The sequence below is a fragment of the Pholcus phalangioides genome, unplaced genomic scaffold (assembly GCF_987345545.1).
Source record: "Pholcus phalangioides strain wild (caught in Gottingen) unplaced genomic scaffold, Ppha-v1.0 ptg000015l_1, whole genome shotgun sequence".
In the NCBI taxonomy this organism is placed as follows: Eukaryota; Metazoa; Arthropoda; class Arachnida; order Araneae; family Pholcidae; genus Pholcus; species Pholcus phalangioides.
The window spans coordinates 33,505,755-33,518,330 of NW_028301608.1; the positions used below are offsets into that span (position 1 = coordinate 33,505,755).

The 12,576-nt window shown below is 38.0% G+C and overlaps 1 protein-coding gene across 2 annotated transcripts in view; it reads left to right on the forward strand.

The window, feature by feature from the left end:
• LOC149075845 (protein O-mannosyl-transferase TMTC1-like) overlaps positions 1-12,576 on the forward strand; it is a 198,467-nt gene that overhangs the window by 167,647 nt on the left and 18,244 nt on the right. Inside the window, exons 12-14 of one of the 2 annotated variants that reach the window (XR_016194023.1) lie at positions 2,251-2,465; positions 4,122-4,257; positions 6,760-6,890. Coding sequence is in view for 1 of the 2 variants with exons in the window: in XM_089243364.1 (XP_089099490.1) it covers positions 2,251-2,465; positions 4,122-4,257; positions 6,760-6,904 (496 nt within the window). In the remaining variant the exon portion in view is untranslated. Of the gene's footprint in view, positions 1-2,250; positions 2,466-4,121; positions 4,258-6,759; positions 6,905-12,576 lie in introns of both variants that reach the window. The other variant, XM_089243364.1, reaches the window with a different exon arrangement.

The following is a 12,576-nucleotide window of genomic DNA, read 5'->3' on the forward strand; positions in this document are numbered from 1 at the left end:
ATGGGCCCCGTAAAGTGCATCGAAAAAATTCCACAGCTTTAATTAAGCATTTTTGGAAGCTGAAACAGGCAGAGATGGATGACTTGAAGTTCAGGGGGAGGGAATCGAAATACCTAACACCCATAAAAAAAGGGGGGGGACTATTCATTTCTATGTTTCTTTAAATTTAGATTTGTTTATTTCATGAGTCGCGCAGGACGTCGCTATATTGGTTAACTTAGACACAGTTTGTATGTCCCTCAAAGAAAGAGGGGCATGTCACGTGATCCAAAAAAGCCTCATTGAAGAAAACCCGGGCAGCGCCGGGTATTATAGCTAGTATTATTATAAAATTAGCTTCATGTTCAGCAAACGCATTGCAATTCATATATTTTTAATCACAAAAAATTACCATCTCGTTCGTCATAACATCCCTAAGGAATCGATTAAAATGATATGATAATCTCTCTCTCTCTCTCTCTCAACACACACACACACACGGTGAAATTTCACTATATCAATACTCGATGTAAAGATTAATCCCTCTACAACGATACATATATATATATATTTATATATTTTTTTTCAAATCGTGTTTGAGAAATTGTATATAGTCTAATACGACAGATATACGGAAAGCTATATATATTCATCTCTTCCCTTACGGGGCAGAGATGAATTTTCCTTTTTTCCTGGAACATCGATATCTCCTCACTCAGGTAGTTTTCCGTATCTGTCGTATTAGGGATATTATAGTAAGGGGGAAGAGTGACATCTTTTTTTGTCATATAGTCTAATGTTGCGCTCCTCTCGATATAACGGTAACCTTTACGATCATGAATCTCTCTATACCGATACTTTTCAAGGAGATTTGGAAACTGCTACAGCGATATTCATATATATCACTTAAAATGATCTTCAATATATTTTCGAATTTTTCGGCAGTTTTCGGTTTTTTGAAGGTGTCCAATATATACCATCGGCATTTTCCGCCATCTACACTTTGAAAGTGTTAATAGAGTTGCTGTAAAGCTACTTTGCGTGTAGTACATAATAATGTTATGCGGTAAACGACTTTACTCTAGAGAACAGCATGGAATGATCACCCCCTGTTACTCGGTGTAGATCGAGAGCGAACATACGTGCTGCGGCTTCAGGATGACAGCTACACAGGAACAAGTTGAATGAACAACGACAAGCTGAAAGATACAGAAGCCATGAATTGGCAGCGCCTGTGTGAGCATTGAGAGATGTAAAGAAGAGAGGAACCACTGAGGGTACTACTACTACTAAACCGTGCATGCACCTTGTACACATTGTTGACGGAATTTCTAACGAATCGGCACACATCGGAATGCGTGTTCTGAGTGTATGTGTGGCCCTAACGTATTTACGTTTCGAGTTGCGCTTGTTTCGTGCCCCTGTTGCCATCTGTCTTTCATTTTCGGAAGTAAAGATGGAAATGCTCAAACTTTCATGTTTTGGCAACATCGTGTTGTGAGTCTGTCTACTCGCTGTGGAGAGACTTTTTCAAATAGGAGACCGGCTCGCATTCGCGAATCGAAGCTGGAAGCCGCAGCAAACAAAATTCAGCCGACCACCACTGTGCCGTCACCGGGATTCGAACCTGGATTCTCAGGTGGAGAATCCAGCACGATGCTCACACGACCGCACAGCCGCAATCACTGAGGCTAGATGTTGTCGTATATCGCCAATTTTAGAAACTGTGACATCATTAACTTATTCGAGCCACTCGATACACACAACACTTTCCGACATGCATCAATTCGTTAGAAATTCCCCGGAGGAATGTTTACGAGATGCATGTCTGGTAGAGTAGTATGTAATAACTGAGTTTCATTCATCCCATATACAATTACATTTTTTTTGCTGTGAATAAATACTAATAAATTCATTTCATGGTGTGGTACTAATATCGCTAATTTAGTAAATATGCCAGTATTAGCATAAATTTGACGGCACCTGATGGCAATACCACCTCTCGATATAACGGTAACCTCTTTACTTTTTTCTTGGTCCAAGACAATCGTTATGTCGAGGTGTCACTGTATATCGTTTAGATTTTCTCTATATTCAATCTAGAACCTACACATTAAACGCATCTGTCTTTCTTGAATTTCCACTAACGTAAATTTAAACGGATGTTTGCGTATGATTTCGAAATTATGTGCGTTTTACGAGTATGTTGGTATGTGATTGATGGTGATCGTTGGTGAAATTTGATGCCAAATCGCTCCATTGACTTCCTAGTAAACGAGGCGACTACGACACGGCCAAGTCATTCCTAATTAAAGCCATCAGATTGGATCCAGAGTTCGTCGCCGCACTGACCGCTCTCGCGACGATGTACAGCGAAGTCGAAGGGGAAACAGAAGAAGCCGAAAGGTTGCACAGGTGGGCGATAAAACTCGAACCCGACAACGCCGATGCCCTCAACAACTACGGAACTTTCTTAGAGAAACTTGGTGAGACTTCTTTTCTCTCTCATAATTTTTCATAGAATCATCTATATTATCTCATTATACATAGTGTAGTGTGTTTTCAGTATTTTAAAATCTGAAACTCGGTGCTATGACATGTGATTCAAATATTATGACATTTAGATACCAAAAAAAACCCCATTATATTTGCTACACGCTGATTTTGGTTCGAACAATCCACGTTACATTTACGAGTTGAATGGTATCACTATCCCGAATGCAACTAGGGTCATCAATTTGGGAATTCTCATTGACGAGCTTTCTGCACAGGTTTTCTGCACATCGTTCAGTGGTGGTGAGAAATGCGAATAAAATGCATGTTCGGTTTCATTCTTAAAAAGTATCTTCTCGCGTTCTCCTATAGTTATTCTTCCGCTTTCCCGTGGCTTATATTTCTATCATATAAGTGTTTGGAGACCATATCTGCAGAGGTACGTACACTTGGTTAGGGGTTGCAGAGAACAGCTACGCGTGCTTTTGTTGGTACAAAAGGCTTGGGCTATGAAGAGAGACCTGATTTATTGAACATGTTTACATTGGAACAACGCAGAAGTCGGGGTAGAGGTATGATTGAAGTGTTTAACAATTTTCAACGGGATGGATAAGATGTTATTAATACAGCGACGAGTTATTAACTCACCGTCAACCAACCACTTCGACAAGGGCTCTCCAAAATCGTTTAGTAACGGACAATTTCAGGTTCTTTCTTGCAAGATGTTTTTCTTGTCATAGGGTGGACAATAAATGGAATAGAAGTTAGGTCGTGAATTTTTTCTCTAAATTGACTCGTTTAAAAAGAAGTAAGATCATTGATCATTTCTGTCGCACTACGGTCATTTTTTCAACACGAGGGCCAATTAGACCGGGACCCACAATTTATTGCCGATTCCGAACGGCAGCGTTCGACATTTTGCTTTTATTTATATTCACCGAGAGTTGGTGGGCTAACTCCTCGGTGTAGGACTCTCTGCGGTAGCAATATTTCTTTGTGGTCATGTCAGTACCCCTGTATCCGGACAGTTTCTGAAAAGGATGAACCGGGTAAAGAACTCGTGACACACCTGAACATCATTTGGCGAGTATCTTATCGACCTTGTGCTGAAACACCCAAAAAAATAACTACGATAAACATAGTAGGATAAAATCGAGAAGCTATCCATACTTAGAATAAGGGAACCATAATTTGTTTATGGGCAGTGTATTATATGCTATTAATAATTATAGTGGAATCTCGTTATAAAGAACACTTTTCTAATTCCCCAGACAAGCTTATATAGGAACAATGCATAAACCTGGAATTCCTTTATTCCTTTATAACGAAATTTCGTTATAGTTAAATGATTTCTTCGGCCTCTTGGCGTTCGTTATAACGGGATTCGACTGTAGTTTTTTTCGTAGTAATTGCTGCGAGTTGCTATATTTGAGCTATATTTGACATCCATATTTTTATGGACACCTTTTTTTTTCAGCCACCTCGTTTGGCAATTTGCCTGTTGTGGCCTTTGTATTTGCATTTGTATAATTTCTAGAAAACATTATCTTTCAGCTAAATTAATTAATATGCTATGCCAGAATTTAGTGATATCGCAACGACTCGCACTTTCTAAATACAACCATGTGCTGTTTACTATAATGTTTCAGGTCGTACTAATGAAGCGATGTCCATGTATGAAAAGGCTATCGGAGTACAACCTAATCACACTGTAGCCATAGTAAATGCTGCGAGGTCATTCAAATCGCTCAAACATGGCAGAAAAGCCGAAGAGTTTTATAAAAGGTAATTAATCATTTCATTCCCATGTGACATACTACACTACGGGTAAGGTATTTCTGGCCTATCCCACATTGCTGGTATTGTTTTTAAAAATTTATAATTCTGGAGAATTAACGGTACACTCACCTGGTGCCTCCTTTAATTTTTATTCAAAGAACACAATGTACAAGAAAATCACTGCGAACATTCAAATTAAAACTAGTCGATTCAACTTCATTTCAGATATGTATGCACTTATGAATTATTCTGAGCATTTACCAAGTACTCTCTGACACAAACTTCTGACACAATTCACACTCTCTGATACACAGCCCTCTCGGACACACTTCTTTGTAGAATATATATATTAAAAAAACAGCATTAATATAATAATATATGAAATCGAAGTTAAATTTTATCCTGGTAAGTCGCGGCTCATACTCCCGACGGTGGTTATTCAAAGTAATTCGGTAATTTTATAATTTAACAATATTATAATACTAACACAATATTTCCGATTACATGTTCTTTCAGCGAGTCAAATTGAAACGACAAAATTTGGTGTCAAAGCTATAACGAACACTATCAATGTCAAAAAATGTGTGATCATATAACGAATACACAACAAATAATACGTTTAAAACGGAACAAAAATTCTCCCATTGTTTGGTAAAATGAATCATTTTAAATATGAAATGCATGAAAAACTCCATTTATTCCAATGTGATGTTGCAAAATCAGTTCCTGATCCTTCAACACCCGGGAAAAATGTGCAGCAATTTTTTGGGACATAGGCGTTCTATCACTGTTCATAAATATGTTGGCTCGAACTGTTAATGAAATAATGTTTTGGCAGGAGTAGGGGTAACCAGGCTGTATAAAAAATAATTGTCAGTGGTTTTTCATTAGTACAACTTTTCTAAAGCACTAAAAGATGGCTCCCAAAAGACATCTTTCTGATGATCTCAAAAGGCTGATAGTTTTCATGTTGGAAGACATAGTTCCTCAAAAGGAAGTTTCGGAATTGTTCAACTGTGTTCAAAGTACAATATGCTTTCTTTAAAAATTATCAGAGGACTGGCGGTGTTTTTGCTGCGATAGCAAGATGGTGTGTCGTCTTGTAATGTAAAGTTAGTTGAATCCCAAAACCACTTATGGGCTCTAAGGAATCACATTTTTTCCTGTAATGTTCATATAGATGTCTGAACTCTCATCATGCTTCAAGATGCACAGTTTTCGTAATCCGTTAGCTGTCACGCCTGTCCAAATGTTAAACAAATGGCATAAAAAACATTAGTTGTTGTAATTCTTATCAGGGCACTCATTATTAAGCTGTTGTCTTGTTCTTTTATATATGAATTTATCGTAGCCATCTCCAGTTTTCAAACTGTTTCTTGAGAGTCTGTCCAGGCATCTTTTTCCTGCCATCCATTTTCCAGCTGACGTGTTTTCTTACACCATTACAACCAAGATCTCTTCTGCTGCAAATTTAACTAAAGTTTAAGTATTCATTAGAATAACCTATTTTTCCTCTCGTAAAAAAAATTCGTAAAATATGGTTTCAGACACGAACCTTGCCTAAACCGTGACGTTAACCCACTCCACATTCAATTATTTCGGGGGTGGCGCGACGATTGTTCTTGGTTAGTGAAGTCAGTTTCTATCGCCTCTCATTGAGATTCCAAGTGTGCGAAATGTCCAAGTGTCCCCTAATATTTTTTCTAAAGAAAGCTCACCATACTACAAACACAGCTAAAGAATTCTGAAAGTTTCTTTTGAGGAACCTTGTCTCGAAACATGGAAAGAATCAGCTTTTTGAGATCATCAGAAAGATGTGTTCAGGGAGATATCTCTTAGTGCTTCACGGAAGTTATAATTACGAAAACCCCGTACCATTCAATTTTTATACATTTCTGGTTACTCTGCTCTTGCGCTAACATTATTTCATTCACATATTTCGAGTCAACATATTTTAAAAAAACAGTGATCAAACACTTATTTCCCATCAAAGCGCATATCGAATACTTTTCTTTCCCGGGTGTTGCCAGTTCATGAACCAAATTCATTTTTCAAGGTCACATTGGAATATATTTTTGATTTTTTTCGTGTATTTCATATTTAGAATGATTGAATTTCCAAAAATTTTTCCTGGGTATTTTTTTTCGTTTCAAACGCACCATTGATAATGCGTTTTGGTATTCATGATCGAACACATTTTTCCACTCGTAGTATCTCAATCATAAAGATTGATTCACAGTTGCTTGTGAGCAAAGTAATTTAATAACACAAATCTATAGTTGCCATTCACCACATTTACATAGTTCAAAATTCCAATGTTTGCTAGCATTTTGAAAGCAATAAAGATGAAACATCAAATAAGAAAATGAATTTCGTGAACGTGGGAAAAAATAAATTACTATCATATAAGTAAAAATTAAGTCTATTTTTTGGCCATTTATGTTTTTTCATTATTAATTAACACAAAATTGTGTTGAGATGTTTTCTTAATTTTCACGGAATTTTCAGAGCTTTGGAAATCAAAGAAGATCCTCAGGTTCTGGACAATCTTGGGCTCTTGTATTATGGCTCTGGCAGATACAGGGAAGCCAGACACCTGTACCAAGACCTGACCGAACGATATCCTCATCACAACGAGAGTAAGCTCCATTACGTGAGTACTTCCACGAAATTCCACTAATTAATGAATTGAGATGGTTCAACCCAGTGGCGCATACACCTTTTCTCTGGAATATAATATTTTTCCAATAGTCAAATAGTTTCATATAATGGGTGCACAAAAGATTAGAAAAACAGTACTCGCATGAAATATCCTTCTATACTTCACACTACATTGCATTGTTTTGTAACTCCTCACGATTATGAATAATATTTACTACCCTTACAGCGGCAATGACGGGATATTTCTCCTAAACTGGTGTGCCATCTATTTTGGCAATCACGAAATTAACTCGCCTTCTTAAAATCCTCTTATTTCGGCAACGAGGAGTCCAATTACTGCATTGCAGTTCTTTAACGTGTTTTCCATTCTCCCTCAACGTGTTGGACCAGACAAGGTCCAAGCTCTGTCCGTTCCGGGGTATAAGCCCTTTACCCTTGTGGGTCAGGACATGCTGGAGAGTTCTCTCTCAATCTGTCAGACAAACTTTCGGTGGGCGGGGTCAGCTTTCGCTCAAAGGAAACGGGTTTCATTCCGTCACACACTCCCAAAATAGAAAGAAACGCGATATTTCCCTCCATTTTATTGATAATGCCCATGAGTAACTAATACGCCGTCAATGAACTGCTTCGACCAGGAGACACCAGTGTCGATTCGAAAGGGGCAATTCTAGGTTTTGGTGTCGCAGGGAGTTTTTCTCTAACAGGGTGTTAATAATTAGAATAGCTTACCTAGAGAGGTCGGGAATTCCAACACTATGGAGACTTTTAAAAAAGAATTACAATAAACATAGTGGGATAAATCGAAAAGCTATCCATATTTTGCTGTATTTTTATTATATTTGGCATCCATATTTTTTTATGCGAACCATTTTCCAGCCATTTCGTTGGCCAATTCACCTATTGTGGCCTATTTGTTTGTATTTGTATTTATAACAGAAGGAGAAAGATTGTGTTTTCTCTTTCCTTTTGAGGTAGTGTAGGAATATGTGTAGTATAAATAAAGATAGAGCATTTCTCTTTCTTGTTAATTATTACAATATTATTTTCGTGGCTGGGGGAAAACACTTACAGCTGAGCAAAATCGAGAAAAAAAATGTTCTTCTTCAAAGCAGGTGGCAGTTTACAGAGGATTTCGTAATTTCCAGTGTGGCAGTTATAATGCGGATCTGGGAAATTTTAAAATCACTTAAAATGTTAGGAAGATATGTGTGCGCGCGTACGTTACAATGTTATTTGAATTGTATCAGTTCGGATCACCCTAACTGAATTCAATTGAATGTAGCTGAGCTTAACTCTTTTTTGAAATCCTGAGTTTCGGGAATGTATGATTTACGTAAACCAAAAAAATCTGCGCATCCCTGCAGAACTTATGCGAATACGCTCCCCATTTTACTCGCCGAATGTTTCTCCACCCTTTTCTTAATTTCACGCAAACTGCTTCAGAGCACGAGGACCATTCATCTTTCTGGTCGAAATTCTCAAAGCTGGCAAAACTCCGACATAAATCCTACCCCATTCTGTACCAAAAACTTTCGCACAGAACTACTACTACTAGATACGAATAGAATAGCAAAGGGTGGAGGAGGAGGTAAGATAAGAGTGAATGTTGAAGAAGAACACCTCAGCACAGCTGTGAATCTTGTGAAGCGTCGCGAAGAGAAGGAATTCGAAGGCGTCCTTCGTACATCTACGTACGTACGTAAGGTTCACCCGGAACTGAGGCTGTTTTGATTTAGAGCCGGATCCGGAATCCGGAAAACAACCGGCACCTTGACTCGCATCTCATTTCTCGGTTCGTTGGGGATGGGTGCAGGAAATGGCAACCTCCCATTTTTCCTACCCTCTCGTCTTTCCATACAATCCTTACATGCGAGTGATTCCAACTTCAGAAGTCTAGTGAATTGGAGTTCTGCATCAAGACAAACTACACACCAAGTTCCTTTCCTAAATAAATGAGCATCAAAACAGAAAAGGCGTCGCATTGAACCTCTTTTTTTCATTTTACACTCCCGTCTTTTTTCTTGTTAAGTAATCGAAAAGGAAGAACCATCTCCGTATTCCTTATCATTGTGTAAACCGTTAATAACATTCTGTCAGCTAATTTATACCAGTCTTTTATTTTCTCCCCCATCCCAAGGAGAAGACAATGAATCCGTACATTCCTATCATTTTTATGGAGCTCTCGTCGTACAAAAAGATTTTTTTTTTCTCTTTTTCATTATTTTCCTCTCGTGAGCCGTATGTATATATATATATCTAACTTACTTATCAGATACTAGATTCACACGGATGTACTGTGAATTTAAAATTAATGAAATACATACATCTTAAATTATCTCATGGAGATCACTCTTTTTAACATTTTTATTTCACGAAATGATATCTTAGTGACTTTGCAGGCGGAGATATACATAAAGACGTCCGCGATCGATCAACAATGTGAGATAACACACCGAATTTTTGGGATGTTTTTATCGTATTTGGCATTCATGATGCTATTTCTTTGCTGCAGATATAGATTGTACTGCGAGTTTTAAATCTTACCGAGGTGCATATGAATGTCACGATTTCTCTATGAAATGATTTTGAAATAATTTTTAATTACACTAATCTTCTAGACAGGGTAATTCTGCCATCTAAATCTAAGACAACTTGAGCATGGATGCGCTTATTTCGGTGTATTAAATAATTTTAATCCGACCGTAAAGTGATAGAAAAATATTTTAAAATATGGTATAAAACATGAGGTTAATTAAAAAATTGTTTACCAAATACAGTCGAACCTCTTTAACGTGAAAGTCAAGGTTCCTCCGAAATTTTTCACGTTAACCGATAAGCATGACTGAAAAATAATTTTTGATATTTCGCATTGGTCTGAAATTTAATACAGTGTAAATTTATACAAACATAATACACTGAATTTATCATCAAGTTCTCTTTTGAAACATGCTCTTCCCAATTTTTAACATGAAAATTTTACGTACCAGCAACATGCAATCATTGTATAGGGCAGGGATTCTGAAACTTTTTATTTACCCCGTCGGAGCCCTACCCCTAATCAACGCTTGTCCGTGGCTCCCTAAAGCAGTCTGAACAGAGAATTGCTTCCGCGAACCATTATCAAGGCCGACGAGCAGTTAGAGAACCCATGGTCTAAGGCAACTGAGAAATAGGGATATACATAGATATTCAGTGGATATACTAGGTCCGTCATTTCAACTTTTCTGAGGGGGGGGGGGGGGGCAAAGAATATGGAATATGTAATCAATATGTGTGTGTGTATATATACCGTATATAATCATGTATGAGCCGCGTTTTTTAGTTTTTTTGTGGAAATATTCATTCCTTAAGTGGGGGGGGGGGGGAATTCTGTTTTTTCCCAAAATTATCATCCGATCCTTCAAAAAGTGTTGCATCAGCAATGCGATGGACGGAACTGAAGATGATATCCTCTTTGAAAGTGACAATGACGATGACAGCCCAGATGAAGATAAAAACGAAGACGTTACACCCTATGATGACCTGATAGATTACGATGAGCTTGGATACTCAGAAGAAACGGATTAAATAGTTTGAATCATTTTCTATTGTAAATTTCCGTAAGCAATGTAAGCATTCCGTAAGCATTTTCCGTAAGCATTTTCCGTAAGCAATTCCGTAAGCATTTGCATGAAAATATAACATTTTTTTCTCTGAAATGCACGGATTTTTTGGGGTCGGCTTATACACGGGTTTTCAAAATTTATTGTGGTTTTGGTGGTCCTGAATTGGGGGGGGGGGGGGAAGGGGTCGGCTTATACACGAGTATATACGGTATATAATTTCTAGTGCATTTTCTAAAGCCGGGGGTGGGGGACAACGGCCCCTTCCCCCGAACGACGTGCCTGGGCTATACACTGGATGTCCAGATTCCCGGTTTTTCATTATTAAATTCACTGTCCCAAAAAAAATATTTCGGGACGCCTATTTGTCCCTCTTTTTCCTATGCGTAATCAAAGAATGAATGAGATACTGTCCGTCTCGGTTAATCGGGTAACAGATAAGACCACCCGCAAACCAAAATTTCTCTTATGACGACAATGTTGGGTTTTCCTCTTACTTTTTTTATCAAATACTATGATTCACACGGCACGGCAACTGTAAATGCATGTTAACCACTACGTACATAATATTTTTATTACATAAAAAGTTTTAAGAATTATAACAATTCAAGTTGTCATCAGTACGTACCTTTTAATTGCTTCATATTATATTTGTTCTCTTTACAGCCAAAAGGGACGCTAAAATTTTCAATAGAAGCAAAATTCTGAAAAATCTGCATGAATGTCATAGATTCATGAAATTTCTTAAAATTAGAAAAATGTTCCCGGAAATAAAGGATTTCCGTTTTTGAAACTAATTAAAATCTCTAAATGCAATAAAAAAATCCACCCTTTCACTGGTGTACGCCTTTCACTCCCGTATATACAGACGTCCGAAATTCATAGCCGTATCTTGGTCTTTTATTCATGAATATTTCTGGCTTGAGAACTGCTGTCATCTAGCTTCAACATAAGAAAAGGAAACGGCTGTTGCTTGAATATTCGAATTTTCGTGAGTGCATTGTGAAATGTCTGCCAGTGATTTTACTTTTATTTCTTTCAAATTGAGTACAACTAAGGTCTATCGTCATGGGTAATTTAGTACCTAGTTGGTTGTACTAAAAATGTAAGTACGTGTACCTAACACTCTAGTCTGGATGCGTATCTAGTATCGTGTCTGCCATCTATATTTCAAACGGGAAGTGCAACGGCTGTATTTATATTTGTACCGTTTGTAGGCCTGTTGCTTTCTTGTCTTTGGCTAGACTATTTAACGGAGAGATCGGCTCGAATTCGCGCCTTGAAGTGGGAAACCACAGACCACCACTGTGGCGCCAGTAGGGTTCGAACACAGGACGTCGCGAATTCGAATCCGTGCTATTACTGGTTAACTGGAGTAGCAGAACGCAATAGATCGATTTAAATATTTTTAATAACGTGCATTCGTGGATTTCTTAATTTATTTCCAGTCCTAAAATTACAATTCATTTGGAGACAAAAGCAAAAGTCACGTTTAAAATTGAAAACGTCGTAACCTTTGATTTTCCTTTATAAGCAGGTGTATAGCATAGATAGATAGAAGCGCTCACAACCCCGGACTGACGCAAAGCACCTTACTTCCGTTACCTCAAAAAAGGCAGAGTTGTGTCGAAAAAGTTAGCGGAGATTTATAGTGGTGGCTCCCCTTGCCCCAAGCTCGAAAGCATCAAATCACTCGCGTCGCTCTCCCCATGAAGACAGCCATCAACTCGATGCTACTTACAAGCCATTTGACTAAAATGGATAGCTGAACCCAATGATTAGGGAATAAAAATTGCACGTGAGCCCAGTGGCAAATAAAGGCCGGAGACCGCAGCCTGGGATTTCGGAAGAAGCGTCGAAAAGACTTGTTTTCAAGAAAGAAAAATAAGTTGTCATGTTAAATTAGGAGAGATTTGAGAATGGTCTAAATCACAATATATGAAAAAATATACACAGCGCTTCCACTGCGACGGGAATAATGAAACTGAGCCTCTATTGACAATGGTGGCCATTCACGTTTGAATTACACAGTGTACAGCTTACATTTTCCACGAATAAGATC